Below are 18267 nucleotides of genomic sequence, written 5' to 3'. Positions count from 1 at the left end.
AGCCCTCTCAGCATCCTCCTGGCCCTGCTCTGGACACACTCCAGCATCTCCACATCCCTCTTGTCCCAGGGGCTCCAGAACTGGATGTAGGACTCCAGGTGGGGTCTCAGCACAGCAGAGTAGAGGGGGAGAATCACCTTCCTGGCCCTGCTGGCCATACTTCTGCTGCTGCAGCCCAGGCTCTGGTTGGCTTTCTGGGCTGCAAGTGCACATTGCTGGCTCACATTGAGCTTCTCCTCCAGCAGCACCCCCAAGTCCCTCTCCTCAGGGCTGCTCTCCAGCCACTCACTGTCCAGCCTGCATTTGTGCTTGAGATTGCCTTGACCCAGCTGCAGGACCCTGCACTTGGTCTTGTTGAACCTCATGAGCTTGGCTTGTGCCCACCTCTGCAGCCTGTCCAGGTGCCTCTGGATGGCATCCCTGCCCTCCAGCCTGGCTGCTGCACCACACAGCTTGGTGTGCTCAGCAAACTTGCTGATGGACATACTGGAACAAGGGGAATGCATCCACGGCATTGGTCTGCTTAAAACAAAACCCCTAGGAGCAGGGAAATCCTCCACTGCAAGAGTGCTCTTCTGGAGCATTACAGATTCATAGGGTAGCCTGGGTTGGGAGGGACCTTTAAAGGTCACCTAGTCCAACCCTTCTGCAGTAAGGATCGACATCCCCAACTACATCAGACTTGATGGGACTCTGACCAGCCTGACCTTGAAAGTCTCCAGGGATAGAGCCTCCATCACCTCCCAGGGGAACCTGTTCCAGTGTCCCACCATCCTCAGAGTAAAGAATTTCTTCCTGATGTCCAATCTAAACCTCCTCTAGTTTCAAACCACTGCCCCTTGTCCTATTGCTTCATGCCCCTGTAAACAGTCCCTCCTCAGGTTTGTTATATGCCCCCTTTAGGTATTGGAAGGCTGCTCTAAAGTCTCTCTGGAGCCTTCTCTTCTTCTGCTGAACAGCTCAAATCCTTTCAGCCTATCTTCAATGGAGCACAGCCCTCTCATTATTTTTGTGGCTGTTTTCTGGACCTGCTCTATCAGGTCCATGTCCTTGGATTGATGGTTCCAGAGCTGGACACAATTCTCCAAATGAAGTCTTGCCAGAGCAGAGTGGCAGAATCACTTCTCTCCACCTGCTGGCCATGCTGCTTCTGATGCAGCCCAGGATGCCACTGGCCTTCCATGCTGCAAGTGCACATTGTTGGCTCACATCCAGCTTCTCATCTACCAGCACTCTCAAGTCCTTTTCTGTAGGGCTGCTCTATCACATGCCCCAGCCTGTATTGGTAACAAGGATCTCCCACTTGATCTCCCAGATTACATGTAGCAAAATTCAGGCTTACAAGAGTGAAGTCACTCCTCCAGCACGTCACAGTGACAGATGCAGGATGGACCACAAGTCCCTGAAGCTGTAAGTCTGTATTCTATTCTGCAAAGTCTGAATGCCTCATCGGGGTGTTGCTGGGCAGGGGTGCAGTGCACACACAACAGAGAAGGATGTACCAAGTTTGGGCACTCTCCAGCTAAGTCTGGTAACAATGCAGTGACACCTTCAGCTACCTCCCTTGGCAACCTGTTGCAGTGTTCTACCACCCTCGTGATAAAGAACTTAACATCCAATCTAAATCTGCTCTTCTGTGATTTGAAACCATTGTCTCTCATCCTATCACTGCAGGCTTTTGCAAACAGACCCTCTGCAGCCTTCTTGTAGCCCCCTTCAGGTACTGGCAGGCTGCTCTTAAGTCTCCCTGGAACCTTCTCTTCTCCAGTCTGAACAACCCCAACTCCCTCAGCCTGACCTAACAGCAGAGGTCTTCCACTCTCCTGATCGTTTTTGTGGTCCTCCTCTGGACCTGCTCCATCAGGTCCATGTCCTTCCTGTGTCAAGGGCTCCAGAGCTGGATGCAGCACACCAGGTGAGGGTTCACCAGAGCAAAGTGCCAGAATCACCTCTCTCCATCTGCGGGCCACTCTTTTGATGTAGCCCAAGATGTCCCTAGCATTCTGGGCTGCAAGTGCAAGTGTTGGCTCATGGTTCAGCTCCTCCTCTGGCACTGATTTACACCCTCTGCCAGTGTAGTGAAAGGAACTCTTGGTGCAAATCAGAAGTTGATCCTGACTCATGAAGTCTGCCTGTGTTCAGGACTGGGCTGTGTCAAGGAGTCATTTGTGGTTTCCAACACATGACTGAAGCTGGCTAGGCTGCTGTTGGAACTAAACTCATTTTCATCCACCCAAAGCTCTTAGTTGAGCACTCTAAATGTGCTTTTAAAATCCAGATGGGAGTCTTTGGTGACAGATATGAATGGTTTCCTGGAGGTTATGGCAGGAATTCAGCCAAGGACATCCTTTGTGGCTTCACAAAGTGAAGCCATCAGCTGAAGTCAGCAGGACCTACCGTAAGGGTCTAAGACAACATGACCTTTATTTCTGCTGCTTCTCTCCTAGTAGTTATGGTCAAAGCACAGTAAACCCATTGCAGCTGAGGCTGAAAAGGAAGGTGCAAAGAATGTGAAGTTGCCCTTACCTGCCTCCTTTATGTGTTTGTATACATCATCTGAGCCAGCAGAGGAGTAGGGGATGTCATCATGGGCTACAAAGTCAATCTGCCAGTGAAGAGAAGAAGAATCACATGCCACCATCACTCACTTTTGCTTCAGTGGTGGGGGGCGTTGTGGAGGACCATCTCTTTCCTCAACTTCAGCTGACTTGGACATTCTCATCCTAAAGCCATCACCTAGAATATTGCACTAGATTTAGGCCTACAGCTGCTGTGTTGTATGATCAATTATGAAAGAACAGAAAGCTTGGCCCCAGCAGCACTGCCATCAACACATGGCTCTGTCTGCCTCTGTGTGATACCCTGTAGAAAAATTAAGCTACCCATTCCTGCTTTTATTGCTACTGGAAGAGCAAAGGCAAGTAGCAAAGCCTTAGCTTCTGACACCACAGAGGCAGGAGGATTCTGCCTCCTTGAGGCTGCCAAGCTGGTTTTTCATCACCCAGTGATAGGAACACTAAAATACATCCTAGTTAATGATGCTTTTGTTAAGGTTCATAGCTACTGCAAGACAAACAGGACACAAGAAATTCTGTCCTGCCTTTTAGAGGACAGATGACATTTTCAGGTATTTCTGACCTGTTGCTATTAGTAAGAAACATGCCTTTAATTCAGGGCTTCAGTCACTATGTAATAACTTCTCTGGGTCATGATCTCCTTTCCTGAAAGTCAGTTTGTAAATAATTCTTCAGTGTTATTTTGCCATTCAAAAATCCCACTATAGAACTTGTCAGCATATTGAAACCAAAAGGCAAGACAAACATAACATCTCCTGCCAAAGATCACGGGATCACAGGATATCAGGGGATGGAAGGGACCCAAGGAGATCATCGAGTCCAACCCCCCTGCCAGAGCAGGACAATACAATCTAACACAGATCACAGAGGAACACATCCAGACAGGCCTTGAAAGGCTCCAGAGAAGGAGACTCCACAACCTCTCTGGGGAGCCTGTTCCAGGGCTCTGTGACCCTTACAGTAAAGAAGTTTCTCCTTGTGTTGAGGCAGAACCTCTTTTGCTGCACTTAACATCCATTGCTCCTTGTCCTATCCCAGGGAGCAGTGAGCAGAGCCTGTCCCCCTGCTCCTGGCAGCCCTCAGATACTTATAAACATTTATCAAATCCCCTCTAAGTCTTCTCTTCTCCAGACTAAACAGCCCCAGGTCCCCCAGCCTCTTCTCATAAGCCGTGCCCTCCAGTCCCCTCATCATCCTCGTAGCCCTCCACTGGACCCTCTCCAGCAGATCCCTGTCCCTCTTAAACTGGGGAGCCCAAACCTGAACACAGTATTCAAGATGAGGTCTCAACAGGGCAGAGTAGAGGGGCAGGAGAACCTCCCTTGATCTGCTGGACACACTGCACTTAATACACCCCAGGATCCCATTGGCCTTCTTGCCCACAAGGGCACATTGCTGTGCCATGGTTAACTTGTTGTCCACCAGGATCCCCAGGTCCCTCTCCACAGGGCTGCTTTCCAGCAGATCACTTCCCAGCCTGTCCTGGTGCAGTTCATTATTCCTGATAGATGCCATCTACCTTCTCAGTGACTGCAAGTAACTGAACTAAATAATTTCATGCATTCATAGAATACTTTGGGATGCAAAGGACCTTAAAGATCAGCTAGTCCCAACTCCCCAGCCTTGTCAGGGACACCTTCCACTAGACCAGGCTTAAGGTCTCATCTAGCCTGGCCTCACCTTCAGGGAGGGGAGTACCCATGACCAGCTTGGGCAAACCCATTCCAGTGTCTCACCACCATCACTGGAAAGAATTTCTTCCTAATCTCCAGCCTAAGCTACCCTCCTCAAGCTTCAATCCATTCCCTCTTCTCCTCTGACTACAAGCCTTTGTATAAAGTCCCTTCTTGGCTTTCTTGTAGGCCCATTTCAGGTACTGGCAGGCTGCTCTAAGGTGTCCCTGGAGCCTTCTCTATGCTGAACAGCCCCAACTCTCTCAGCCTGTCCCCACAGGGGAAGCTCTCCAGCCCTCTGCCCATCTTTGTGGCCCTCCTCTGGACCCGCTCCAGCTCAGAGAATTTCACAGACTTGCTATTTATTCTGAACTGTTAGCCTAGAAAGGGCAAGGGAGGGTTAAAGGGGTGAAAGGTACCTTATGTTTTTCAAGGAATTCAGGTGTCAGTGTCCAGGGTGCATCTCTGATGACCTCATCCACATAACGACAGTGTCTGAGGGCTTCATATCGCTCAGTTTCATTCATCACAGTGAAGCCTTTGAATTTATGTGTTAAATCATCACTGCAAACTAAAACATGGAAGTATCAGCAAAAGGCTTCCACACTCAGTTGAAGCAGCATGTCCAGCAGTTGATTAATAATGCCTTTAAGTACTCAGTTATTATCATAGCTAACATTACAACCTCTTAGAGATTCTTTTCCCTTTCTGAAGCTGCAGTTTGAGTGTGAAATATTGTAGGATACCTCAGGTGTTATGGTATGCACACGCTGAGGCAATTCAATCACACTTTTAATTGGGAGTTTCATTTACTGTGAAGTTCCAGGGGTGATGGCCAATGCTTTAAAACCAAGCAAAAAGTGCAGCATTGGCAGTCACAGAGAGCTTGCAAACTTCCTGTATACCAGGGAATGGTTGAGGCAGTAAGACCCAGCTGGACATCACCCAATCCAACCAAGCCTCCTTACAGCAGGATCAGCTACAGCAGGTTTGCCTAAGGCCATGTGCAGCTGAGTTTCTAACGATGGAGGTCTCTCAGCCTGTCTTGGCCCTCCTCTTCCTGCTTGGTGTTCTTATGTAAACAATGCTCGAAGTCACAGCAGAACAGATTCTCACTAGATAAACACTGATGGAAAACAAGCCATGGCAGGCTGCAGAGGAATCTGTTTCTCAGGTCAGCAGGTTTCATGAAAAGAGAGACAAGGCTTGTGCCACTTTTGGATGGGAAATTGTAGAAGGAAACTCCCCTGGAAAGGACTGGGAGAAGCCACAGGTGGAATAAGCAAAGTTTAAAGTACAGAAATCCTGCATCTTTAACGCTCTGTGTACCAATACTTTGTCACCTTGCTCCCAAAATGAAAAGAAGCAATCCCCATGTTACTAGAGGACTACAGAAGTGATGAATTCTCTTCCTAGCCACATAACATTGTGTGAAGCACAACGACCTGTCCTCACAACTGCCACTCTGCCCAATATCACAGCTTCAACAATCACTTCACACTCCACGTGTGATACCCATTTACAGCTGGCTTCTCAGTGGTTGGCCTTCACCACAGGTCAGACTTGTGCTTTTGGATCTCACCTGTCTGTGACACCAGGACAAACAGTCAATGCACTTGACAGACGATAAATGCATCGCTCTCAGTGCTGCAGGGAAGCGAGAGAGCAGCCCTACAGCTGCTGCTTCTTTCTAACTCGAAAACATCAACCTATCAGGCAAGGTGCTGGCAAAGATGCAGGCTGTTTTTGAAATCTAAAATGGGTGTTCTTGCTGTGATGGTTGTTAAGGACCTTTAAAGTAGGAAAAAATGTCAGAAGGCTTAGCTAGCCCTGGAGCTTGTGCAAAATTCAAAGCCAGGTAATAACAGACATATGAATTTCAGCTAGCAAAAAAGCTGCTCTGTCCTAGTAAGTAATTTTTTTATGCCTGCTGACAAGAAATTTAATGGAGATCAAAGCATTTTCAGTAGAAAGATCCCCTCCAAGACTGTATTTATATGTATTTACAGCCTTTATGAACTCTAAAGCTACCTATTCCTGGATGAAAAGGTCTACTAAAATGGTTGGAAGAGAGATATTTTTGCCTACATTCAGTAGAAAGGGTTATTTTTTTGGGTGACTGTTTGTTCATGTGTGGTGCAGACACAGTGTCTCTGTATTTCCTTTTGATTCTGTCATTCTGCTCTAATGACTGATCTGGGAAGGCAGAAATGTCTATTAAACAAGTAAACTTAGCTCCAAAGAATTGTCTTCAGAGCAAGAAGTAGAAGGGGCTGGTTGTGATGCCCACAAAGACAACATCACACCACGGCTTTTGCAGCACAAATTGGATGTGGGTGTGGAAAGCTGCCCAGTTTTTAAACATGCTAAGGCACAGTGCCTCGCTGGGAAAAGGTGCTGATGAGTGCTAGCTGCTTTGTCCTTCACTCCAAAGAGAAGGCCAAAGTGAAGCTAGGCAGTGAATTTCAAAAGAGCCATGCTTATTGTCCCAGAGCTCCTTCCGTGACCTGGGACAACAAAACCTAAATAACTTGCATTGCTTTTTTTTGAACCTCACAGCTTTTCACCTCCACTTGCTTCTTCTGCAAGCTATCTGGCTCAGCAGGAAGGCAAGAAAGTACTAAATGTTTCCTTCCTAAGGGATATCCCCTTTCTCTGCCAGGAAGCTCCAAGGGAATTGCCACAACAAAACAAAAAAGCTTATTTATAAGAAGTTTTTTGGTCTTCTTTTCCCCACTTTTCGACTGCCTTGCCACAGAGACAGAAAATAATGCATCTTAGGGAGTTTCTGAATGTTGGATTCACATTCACTGTTATCATCAAAGCATCTGAGCAGCTGATGGTTGTTGTTAAATGTTTATGTGCAGGGAAACTGGAAATGAAATGCATGTTTAGGGGACCTCATGAGAACAGAGCTTGCACAGTGAGCTAGGCAGGAAAAGAGCCACCCTTTGGTGACTCCTCAGGCAAGCACCAACTACTGAACAGCTGCTAGCCAACCACACAGCAGAAAAAGAAGATATTCACAGCAAAACCCAAAAGGTTAAGAAAGTAACTTGCCCAGAGACATATGTGAGTTGAAAGTCACCTTTAGATTATGAGCTAAACCTGTATCTCCAGCGATAAAGGGTCAGATATAGCTCTTCTCCTGATGCTAAAGGCTGGGTCTGCACACCCATGGTACTGTTCTGGTTAGCCAGGAGCCAGGAACCACGGGCAGTGCCTGGCTAGCAGAGTGACTGAGGGGCCAGAAATAAATGAGTGGTTGATCTCATTCACTCATCTCCAGCTTTGAACAATTTTGAGCGAGTAACTGGAAAAGGTAAATTATTCATACGGAGCTATTCTAAGCTGAGAGTCACGCAGGCACCCGCTTCGACTAGAATGGGAATTGTGCCTGTGTTGCTGAGGGCAGGATTTGACTTTTACCTTAATTGATGCAATTGTGAGATGTAATTCGAGGCAAATCACCTCTAGAAAGCCCCCAGAGTGAAAGCAGCATTCAAAGGCATAGTGTATAAACAGCTGGGGGTTCGAGCACGGCAATAACGCTGATACTGAAGCACAGAAGCAAAAATGCAGTGCAATAAATAATTCTGATCTTACCTCCTACTAATAAGTAGCTATTTGGGAAAAGAGTTTTGGCTTGCATAAGAGCTCTAGCGTGGCCAGAGTGGAAGAGGTCAAATATCCCATCTGCATACACTCTGACAGGTCTGTCAGCTGTGGAGACAGAAACATTACTGTGATTTTTCAGCCCCAAACCCAGTTGTGCTTAATTCTGCTGGACAGGTTTTTGTTCCAAGAGCAGATGATTGTGGAGATTTACCCCAGTTCTGATGTTCAAAAGCACCATGCAGTGTTTCTTCCAGCTCATTACTTCTTCTTCCCTGTACTCTCTGCGGTTGTCTCTCGGACTTAGCCTATTTATTATCAGCCATCATCCTCATATTCTAATTTAGCACAAATGTCATCTTCCTGCCTCATTTGGAGTTAGATCTACCATATGTCTCATTCTTTCCTCCCTGGCTTTCCAGTCAGTTCTGCCTTCTGGATTTTGCCCATCTTTTCCTTAGTTTTTCATTTTCCTTCCCTCTTGTCTGTGACTTTCTTTTTCTCTACAGCTTACCTCTGTGAAAATAGATGGCTCAACTCTTGCACAGAAACCTTCCACTTCCCTTTATTCAAACTTTCCCCAAGCTCTTCTCTTCTAACCAGCTTATCACTTCTTTCTTTTTGCTCACCATCCTCTTTGTAACTTGCATTCTGGTATGAAATCTTCAGCAACAGCCCCCAAACAGAAAAAGGAATTGCTTCACCAAATGACCCCTCTGACAGCTGTGCCATCTCCAAGCAAAAGAACAGTAGAGCTAAGATCAGCCATGTGCTCCAGAGCCACAGAGAGATGTCTCTGCCCTCAGGACATCCAGAGCTCCATGGGAGAACGTTGTTCCTTGCAGAGCTAACTGGAAAGCTGTGGGTTCCCTCTGTGAAATCTATGCACTTTAAAAGCTTATTTCAAATAAGTAATTGAGGACTTTAGGGAGCACTGAAGTAGATATTTGGGACTTTATCTCATTTTCCCAGACCTATCATGAGTGCCCACCTAAAGAAATTTGGCATGGTTTCTTTGCAAAGGCCACTTAAGGCCTGAGGTTGTCGACAAGAACATTAGTGAAAGTTTTCCAGCACACAGAAGCACTATGGGAAGAAAATCCAGGAGGCAGCCACTGTACAACACCATTTAGGGCTGGCTGGAGTGGGGTGGCAAACCTTCCTTCTGACCAACATGCAGACAACCATGAAAACACCGACTCTTAACCTGACAAGTTTTCTCTTGCTCTTTCTCTAACAGAAGATAATTGCCCAGTAGTTGCTGGTTTCTTCCCCATGACCTGACAGCAGCAGATACCAAACAGGCCTTTCTGCTTCCAAGTGGCAGGCAGCAGGGAGCACTGACAGATGTTTGTCAGGGAGAGCCTTTGCTTTGGTAGTGTTCATGGTGCTGCTGCTGTAGCTCTCTACACGTACCTGGTGTCCCCAGGCGGGCTTGTGCAATGGTTAGCTTCTCATGGGGGGCTTGGCACTGACAGCTTGTTTCATCTGCAAACGGGGCAGGTGCCGTCAGGGTCTGCAAGGAAGGAAAGCAAAAACACAAAGGAAATTTGGGGGTTGTATTAAGCATTTAGAAAAGAAAGACTTAACTGTACCAGGATGATGTAACTAGGCTTAATGTTGGTTTGTTCTCTGTAGATTTTTGCCTTTTGGTCACCCAGGTTGCCCAGGGAGGTGGTGGAAGCCCCATTCCTGGAACTTTTTAAGGCCAGGCTGGATGGAGCTCTGGGCAAGCTGATTTAGTGGAAAAGTGTCCCTGCCCACGGCAGGAGGTGTTGGAGCTAGATGATCCTTGAGGTCCCTTCCAACCCTGACAATTCTGTGATTCTGACACTTCTAAGACATGCCATGCCTAATTGCTACTCACCTCTGGGTTCACTGGCTTGTTGCAAGGAAAGGTCAGAGGATAGCAGTAAAACAGCCACAAAGACTTTAAAAAATCATAGCCAGCTTTTTCTCCTGATTTTTATTTCTTTCTGCTGATTTACTGATGGTCTAGTTGATTGGATAGGCCTGGGGGATAGGTTGTACTGGATGATCTTGCAGGTCTCTTCCAACCTGGTTGATTCTATGACTCTATGATTGAGTGACTGAGGAAGCTGGAGCTGTCTAGTTTGAAAAGAGGAGGCTGAGGGGAGATCTCATTGCTGTCTACAGCTACCTGAAGGGTCATTGTGGAGAGGCTGCTGCTGGGCTCTTCTCACAGGTAATTGGAGACAGAACATGGGGAATGACCTCAGGTTGAGACTGGGGAGGTTTAGATTGGACATTAGGAAGAAGTTTTTCATGGAGAGAGTGGTCAGGGACTGGAATGAGCTGCCCAGGGAGGTGGTGGAGTCACCCACCCTGGATGTGTTTAAGGGTGGTTTGGATGTGGTGCCCAGCGATATGGTTTAAGGCAATGAATTCGGATCAAAGCATGTGAAATTGCATCTGAATGTAGGAGAAAGCAGTAAGGGTGGGCAAACATCACAGGAAGGTTGACTGGAGAGACTGCTGAGTTTCTGTCTGTGGAGGTGTTCAACTGCATACAGTCCTGGATAGTCTGCTCTAGCTGACACTGCTTGAGCAAGGAGGTTGGACTGGGTGGCTTGGAGAGATCTCTTCCAATCTAAATGACTCTCTGCTTTTTTGTACCTGAAGAAGACCTACAAAAAAGCTGGGGAGGGACTTGTTAGGATATCAGAGAGTGACAGGACTAGGGAGAATGGAACAAAGCTGGAGGTGGGTAGGTTCAGAGTGGAGTGAGGAGGAAGTTGTTGAGCATGAGAATGGTGAGAGCCTGGAATGGGTTGCTCAGGGAGGTGGTTGAGGCCCCATGGCTGGAGGTGTTTAAGGCCAGGCTGGCTGAGGCTGTGGGCAGCCTGCTCTAGGGTAGGGTGTCCCTGCCCATGGCAGGAGAATTGGAATTAGATGACCCTCGTGGTCCCTTCCAACTCTGACTGATTCTATGATTCTAAGGTGAATCCTGTAGAGTAGGGTTCTAGGTTGGACTTGGTAATCCTGAGGGGCTTTGCCAACCTGGATGCTTCTGTGATTCTGTGATTTTGTTTATAGCAACAGTAAAGCAAAGCACTAAACCAGTGCCCAAAGGCACTAAAATTCTATGTAGATTTTTATTTTCCCTTTCATTTTTCTTTCCTGTTTTTTTTTCCTTCATAATCTCAGATGTTGCAGAAAATCATCACCATTAGTATCTAAGTGATGGGGGGGGGGAGGGGAAAGAACCCCAACCAAACAAAAAGAATTACAGAGATAAGTTTAATAATGGGAAAAAAAACAAACCTATCAGCAAGTCCAAGTTTCTGTCTGGGGTTTTGTGGCTGGGAACTGTTCTGTTGGGCCACCCACAGCACACTGTGTGGAACATGACACATAATGATACCATGCCAGCTGCTTCTTTTATTTTCTAAATACTGTATTTTTTTGTTTCTGGCTTTGCAATCACTGCATGCTAACCTGGTTTTTTAGCTCCAAGCAAGGTCAAGTTACGCTGTAGCCCATACAGGCTGCTTCTTGCTGGGATAAAGAGGAAGGCAGAAATGTTAAAACAATAATGGCTATGGTTGGAGGCCTGCAACTGGTAATCACATTTTAGCTTGGCAGAGGCTGTTTCCTTGGAGATTATTTGAAGAAAATAGGCCTGGTTTGCAGGAAGATACCTTTCTGTCTCCCCAGGCAAACACAGTGGTGCTTTTCATCCATGTAAGCTCCTTTGCAAGACCAAGATTTTTCTTTTGGGCTCTGCTCAATGGAGTACAACCTCTATTAGCTTCTCAATGCCCCAGCTTTTGTAAACACTCATCATTAAAGCCCTCTTTATGGCTGAGGGTATTAGAACAAGACCTGTCAATAATCCCATTACTCTGTGACCTATCGGTCATTGGATATGAAAACACATTAAATGCAATAGATTAAGTCAGCAATATTCTGCCAAAGCCACACAGAAAAATGCATAACTGCCATGTGCAGACAAATCATAGAGTCACAGGATGTCAGGGGTTGGAAAGGGCCTCTGCAGATTTTTGGGTCCAACCCCACCTGCTAGAGGAGGACCAGAGAATCCAGTGCAGGTTGCACAGGAACACATCCAGATGAGTCTGGAAAGTCTGCAGAGGAGACAACTCCACAACCTCTCTGGGCAGCCTATTCCAGTGCTCTGTGGCCCTTACAGTAAAGAAGTTCTTCCTCATGTTGAGGTGAAATTTCCTGTGCTGCAGTTTCCATCCCTTGCCCTTTGTGCTATCCCAGGGCACAAGTGAGCAGAGGCTGTCCCTGTCCCTTCCTTCCCGACCCCCAGCTCTCTGAGATTTACACACATTGCTCAGGTCCTTTCTCAGCCTTCTCTCCAGACTATCCAGCCCCAGGGCTCTCAGCCTCTCCTCATCAGGCAGTGCTCCAGTCTCTTTAGGATCCTTGTAGCCCTCCTTTGGACTCTCTCCAGCAGATCCCTGTCCCTCTTGAACTGGGGAGCCCAGAACTGGATGCAGTATTCCATGTGAGGCCTCACCAGGACAGAGTAGAGGGGGAGGAGAACCTCTCCCCATCTGCTGGACACACTCTTCTTAATGCACCCCAGGATTCCACTGATGAAGTGAAATACAGCAATAGCCTCCCAAGGAGTATCCAGTACTATTTTGTTTTATCTGATCTAGAAGAAGTGCTGCTGAGCTTAATAAAAAACATCTTCTGAATAAAATAAGTTCAGAGCAATTAGTTTGTATGTAAGAGCCTAAGATAAAATGTTTCAAGAGCTTATTAAAAGCCAGCAATCATTTTTTCAAACCTCTTTCAGTAATTACTTGCATTCTTTCTAGTTTCTTGTAAGTAATAACTGGAATTGGAAGAAGAGAGCAAATCATTTGTATAGCAGCTTCTTCATTTTTTATAATCCTTTAAAGTACTTTTAGAAGTTTGCCATAGTTTAGCCAATAATTGGATGGTTAAAGACTGTGTTATGTATTTCTGTCTTTATCTGAGTTTTCCTCCTTCATCTCTGCCTTAATGATTTTCTAAGCCTTTACATTTTGAGTTTAGTTAAGCAGGTCAAAATAGCCTTGTATTCCAGACAAATGTAAGCTCCTGAGATATGCCTTCCTGTGGAGTACTGTGTCCAGTTCTGAATCATAGAATCAACCAAGTTGGAAGAGATCTTCAAGATCATCCACTCCAACCTAGCACCCAGTCCTAGCCAATCAACCAGACCATGGCACTAAGTGCCTCATCCAGTCTCTGCCTGAACACCTCCAGGGACGGTGACTCCACCACCTCCCTGGGCAGCCCATTCCAATGCCAATCACTCTCTCTTGCAAGAACTTCCTCCTAACATCCAGCCTATACCTCCTCCAGCACAACTTGAGGCTGTGTGCCCTTGTTCTGTTGCTGGTTGGCTGGGAAAAAGAGCCCAACCCCACCTGGCTACAGCCTCCCTTCAGATAGTTGTAGACAGCAATGAGGTTGCCCTGTTCTGTTGCTGATTCTGGACCCCTCAGGTCAAGAAGGACATAGAACTGCTTGAAAGAGTCCAGTGCAGAGCCACAAAGATGTTGAAGGGAATGGAACATCTCTCTTATGAGGAGAGACTGAGGGAGCTGCAGCTCTGCTGCTTTGAGAGGAGCCTGAGGAGTGACCTCATTCATGTTGATGAAGATGTGAAGGGTGAGTGCCAAGAAGACAGCCAGGCTCTACTTGGTGATGCCTGATGACAGGAGAAAGAGCAATGAGTGGAAGTTGAGGCATAGGATGTTCCGTGGAAACATGAGGAAGAATTTTTTTCCCTGTGAGGGTGACAGAGCACTGGCACAGGCTGCCCAGGGGGGCTGTGGAGTCTTCTTCTCTGGATATTCAAAACCTGCCTGGATGTGTTCCTGTGTGATCTGGTATAGGTGCTCTTGCTCTGCAAGGGGGTTGGACTGGGTGAGCTTTTGAGGTCCCTCCCACCCCCAGTCTGTGATTCCATGATCTGCATCATCCTGTAGCAGAGTGCTTTGTACCCTATCTGAGCTCAGTGAGGAATTATCTCATTTTGCTTGCTCAGCACCTGCTGCCTCCTTCTATTACTTGACATTCTTGTACTGGAATGCTGTCTGTAATGTGCAGTCACCCATTCCTTGTCTCTCTCTTTTTCCCCCCTCAGTCATGTTTTGCAGGCTAAAAATCTTTACCTCCTATTTTTGTTCCTTGTATAGATTGTTTTTGTCACACATCTCTGTTAAGTGCAAGATGGTTTATACAGTGTTCAGACTGGTAAGTCTTCCAGTTTATAGAGCTTTAATACATAGGAACAGAAAACTATTTCCATGGTGCTCATGCTTTGTGATTATCTTTAATGACATAAGCACCTGACACCTGATCATAGAATCAGAGTGTTTAGGGGTTTGAAGTGATCTCCAGAGATCATCCAGTCCAGCCCCCTCTGCCAGGGCAGGATCACCTAGGACAGATCAGACAGGAACACATCCAGGCAAGTTTTGAATATCTCCAGAAAGGGAGACTCCACAACTTCTCTGGGCAGCCTATTCCAGTGTTTTACCATTCTTCATGGTCTCAAAGGTCAACCTGGTTAATTCTGTAATTCTGTGATCCATAGTCTCTTAGGCTACTGAAGCCTTAACTCAGCTGTCAGTCAGCAGATACACAGCCATAGCTTATGTTCCCAATGGATTAAAAGGAAAATGGTTGGAGATTTGTAGAGGAACACAAATCTTACCACTGAAATAACAGGTCAGAAGCATGAGCACCTCTACACCCTCTCTTTTGTTTATAGGCCCTAAAGAAAATCATTTATAGGCTGTAGAAGGAAACCTGGCCAGCCTGATCTAGGGTAGGGTGTCCCTGCCCATGGCAAGGGGGTTGGAACTAGATGATCCTTGTGGTCCCTTCCAACCCTGATTGATTCTATGATTTTCTGTTACTGTTTGCTTGGGTTTTGTATGTCTGCTTGTTGGGTTGGGATTTTTAAACAGCAGCAAGGAAGACAAAAATGATTTGCTTTTCCAATGGGCAAATGTAAATCCATCTATGGCACAGTGCATCTGCCATCACAGCTCTGCCTGCAGGGTAACTGCATGCAGTATGTGCTAATGGAAGGAGCTGCTCTGTTCTGTCATTGTTTACTTTTTCGATTCACACAGCTAGGCTCTGTCCCAGCACATGACATGGACAAAAATGTTGTCCTCCTGACTGGGAGTTGTATTTTCATCTAAGATGAGCATCCAGTACTGTGCCCTCAACACAGGAAGGACATGGACTTGATGGATCAGGTCCAGAGCAGGGCCATGAAGATGATTGGGGGTCTGGAACACTTCTCCTGTGAGGATGGGCTGAAGGATGCTGGGGTTGTTCAGCCTGGAGAACAGAAGGCTCTGCAAGACCTAAAAGTAGCTTTCCAGTACTTGAAGGGGCCTACAAGAAGGCTGCAGAGGGACTGTATACAAAGGCCTGCAGTGATAGGACAAGGGACAACGGTTTGCAATTAGGGAAGGGGAGATTTAGATGTTAGGAACAAGTTCTTTACTATGAGGCTGGTGGAACACAGAACAAGGAGGTGGTTGAGGCCCCATTTCTGGAGATCTTCAGGTTCAACAAGGCTCTGAGCAACCTGATCTAGTGGGAGATGTCCCTGCTGTCTGCAGAGGAGTTGGAGTAGATGACCTTCCAAGGTCCCTTCCAACCCAAACCATTCTATGATTTTGCCATCAACAGAGGTCTAGGAAATGTTTAGACCTTGACTCAGTACAACTACCCAGGCAGAACCTGGTGTAAAGCAGGCTGGGGTTGTGCTTCTAAAGCAGCTAAGCTGGCAGGCATAGGAGATCTGATGCTGTAACCTCCTTTCATCTCAGAGGCAGCATTTAAACCAGACAGCTGATTTCTAGAACAAATCACGTGGGTACAATCTACTCATATGAGGACAGATTATTTTGGGAGCCTCCTCCTGATGTTGGCAAACAATAATTACAAACCAGGAAACACTGACAACACTTTTAAGGAACATTTAGAGAAAAAAACAACCCACAAAACACTATCAGAACTTTTGAGAAGGAATTTAAAGTACTGAGTTTGAGTGTGAATACCTTTTGCAAGTGGAAAGGTCCCATTAAGGACTACTAAAAGTCTTCTTTTAGAAGTTTGGGGAGTGAACACACTGAAAAATTAAAACTTTGTTGTCTCATGGATTACTTTTAGTAACCTTGACTCAAACAGGTAAATTTATGAGGAAGAAGTTGTAATTGAATGTTACCAGTGGTTGCCTCCAGGTAAACTTCTCACAAACAACTCCAATATAAATCATAGAATAGAATTATAGAATGGTTTAGGTTGGAAGGGACCTCAAAGATCATCCAGTTCCAACCCCCTGCCATAAGCAGGGAGACCTCCCACTAGAACAGGTTGTTCAAGACCTTATCCAACCTGGCCTTAAACACCTCCAGGGAGGGAGCATCCACAACCTCCCTGGGCAATCTCTTCCAGTGTTTTACCACCATCACTATAAAGAACTTCTTCCTAACATCTAGTTTAAATCTCCCCTCTGCCAGTTTAACCCATTACTCCTTGTCCTGTCACTACAAGACCTCGTAAATAGTCCCTCCCCAGCCTTCTTGTAGCCCCCTTCAGATAATGGAAGGCCACTCCAAGGTCTCCTCAAAGCCTTCTGTTCTCCAGGCTGCAGAGCCCCAACTCTCATAGCCTGTCCTGATAGGAGAGGTGCTCCCTTGGGTTGGAAGGAACCTCCAAAGGTCATGTAGTGCAAATCCCCTGCAGTCAGCAGGGACATCCTCCACTAGATCAGGTTGCTCAGAGCCTTGTCAAGCCTGACATGTACCAAAAGAAAAAATCCATCCTGTTCTCCTACAGTTCTGCTGACTCAAGGAGGTGGATGTAAACTGCAAGTAGGGCAAACTAGCCTAATAAGCACAACTACTTATTAAATAACTAAGTATCTGTTAGCAAGCATTACAAATTGCCTTATTCTCAGTTGCTTTTTCTGGGCTTTATCTTAAATCAAATTATACTTTGCTTGTCATTAGTCTCGTCAGTAATGGTTAAGTATGAGATGCAACTACAAATTTAAGTTACAACAGAAAAGCAGATTCCATTACATTCCCAAGAAGCACAATGATTTATATATGTAAGGTTTCATAGATTATGAAACCAGAACAACTATTACATAATCCAGTCTAATAATTGCAAAAAGCTAAAGAACTTGGTGACAAGATTCCTGTGTGACAGCCATGACTTCTGACTGAACTGGAACATGTTATTTTATACCTAGAGGTAGCATGGGTCCCCAGTCAAGCAGAGCTCAAGTGAAAGAACTGCCAGAGGAGCACCTCAAGCTTCATGAACACCAGATGAATAAGAAATGCAACCCTTGACAGCTTACCCACCTGAGCCCACTCCCTGGCTCAGCTGGAAGGAGCACTGTGTGCAAGTGAACCAGGTAGGACTCGCTAAAAGAACAAAGTACAGCTATAACAGTGAGCAGCCTGTGAGCCTCGTTGTCCATCTGGCCTGTTGGCTGGAGCCTTAGAGAAGCTGTCAGATGTCCCAGCACTGAGAAGGGATAGGCAGTGGCTCAGGATAAAGAACTAAATGGCTTGCTTCACAGGGCACTGGAGGATAAAGAAGGATGGGGCTCCTTCAGTGGGGCACTGGAGGATAAAGAAGGATGGGGCTCCTTCAGTGGGGCACTGGAGGATAAAGAAGGATGGGGCTCCTTCAGTGGGGCACTGGAGGATAAAGAAGGATGGGGCTCCTTCAGTGGGGCACTGGTAGACAAAGAAGGATTGGGCTCCTTCAGCTGGGCCCTGGCTAGCAAGCAGCAGCCTACAGGCACCATTGCAAAAGGAGCATGTTGCAGCAGGGCTGCAGAACCAAACAGGCTGTAGTGCATTTGCAATTCAAAGTTTATGGCAGGTGCTTGCTGGCCTGCAAGTAATAGTGCTGAGAGTTGGCAATTGTCAGTAGACCAAAATGTGTAACCACTGCTCTAATGCCACTCTGTTTCATTGATCAACACAGAAACTGAAGACAAAGACAGCTCATGTGTTTTGGATTTCTAATACTAATTATTTTTTAATGTGCATTACTACACACATCTTATGTATGGCCAAAAGGACCTTTGAGCTTTGAGGTAGGCAAGGGCTAATCTGCTGAAATCAGATGAGTTATAGCTAAGGTTTTGGGTGAATTTGGCCCAGCATTCAACCTCTGCTTGTGCTTCTACATAAAGGTACTTAATATCCATCAGTCATTTCATATCAGATGTAGGACAGCACTTTGTTTAAACTGTTACTCAAAACAGAGCTGTGCTGAAGCAAAAAGACCCCCATTTTCCCTCCTGCTTAGGACACACACAGCCTCTGAAGTTCCCCAGCTGGCCAGCAGAAGTGAACTGAGGA

The 18267-nt window shown here is 46.3% G+C and overlaps 1 protein-coding gene across 2 annotated transcripts in view; it reads right to left on the bottom strand.

Annotated features, from left to right (window-relative positions):
- The window catches only part of PCYT1B (phosphate cytidylyltransferase 1B, choline), a 45667-nt gene that overhangs the window by 12602 nt on the left and 14798 nt on the right, over positions 1-18267 (bottom strand). For both annotated transcript variants that reach the window (XM_064151988.1, XM_064151987.1), the window contains exons 2-5: positions 9281-9380; positions 7856-7972; positions 4669-4820; positions 2527-2605 (exon numbers count right to left, since the gene is read on the bottom strand). In XM_064151988.1, the coding sequence (XP_064008058.1) occupies positions 2527-2605; positions 4669-4820; positions 7856-7972; positions 9281-9380 (448 nt within the window). The remainder of the gene's footprint in view (positions 1-2526; positions 2606-4668; positions 4821-7855; positions 7973-9280; positions 9381-18267) is intronic.

The sequence above is a fragment of the Pogoniulus pusillus genome, chromosome 12 (genome assembly GCF_015220805.1).
Source record: "Pogoniulus pusillus isolate bPogPus1 chromosome 12, bPogPus1.pri, whole genome shotgun sequence".
Classification (NCBI taxonomy): Eukaryota; Metazoa; Chordata; class Aves; order Piciformes; family Lybiidae; genus Pogoniulus; species Pogoniulus pusillus.
The sequence above is the reverse complement of the archived record's forward strand: the minus strand, read 5'-3'. Positions and strand labels throughout refer to the sequence as shown.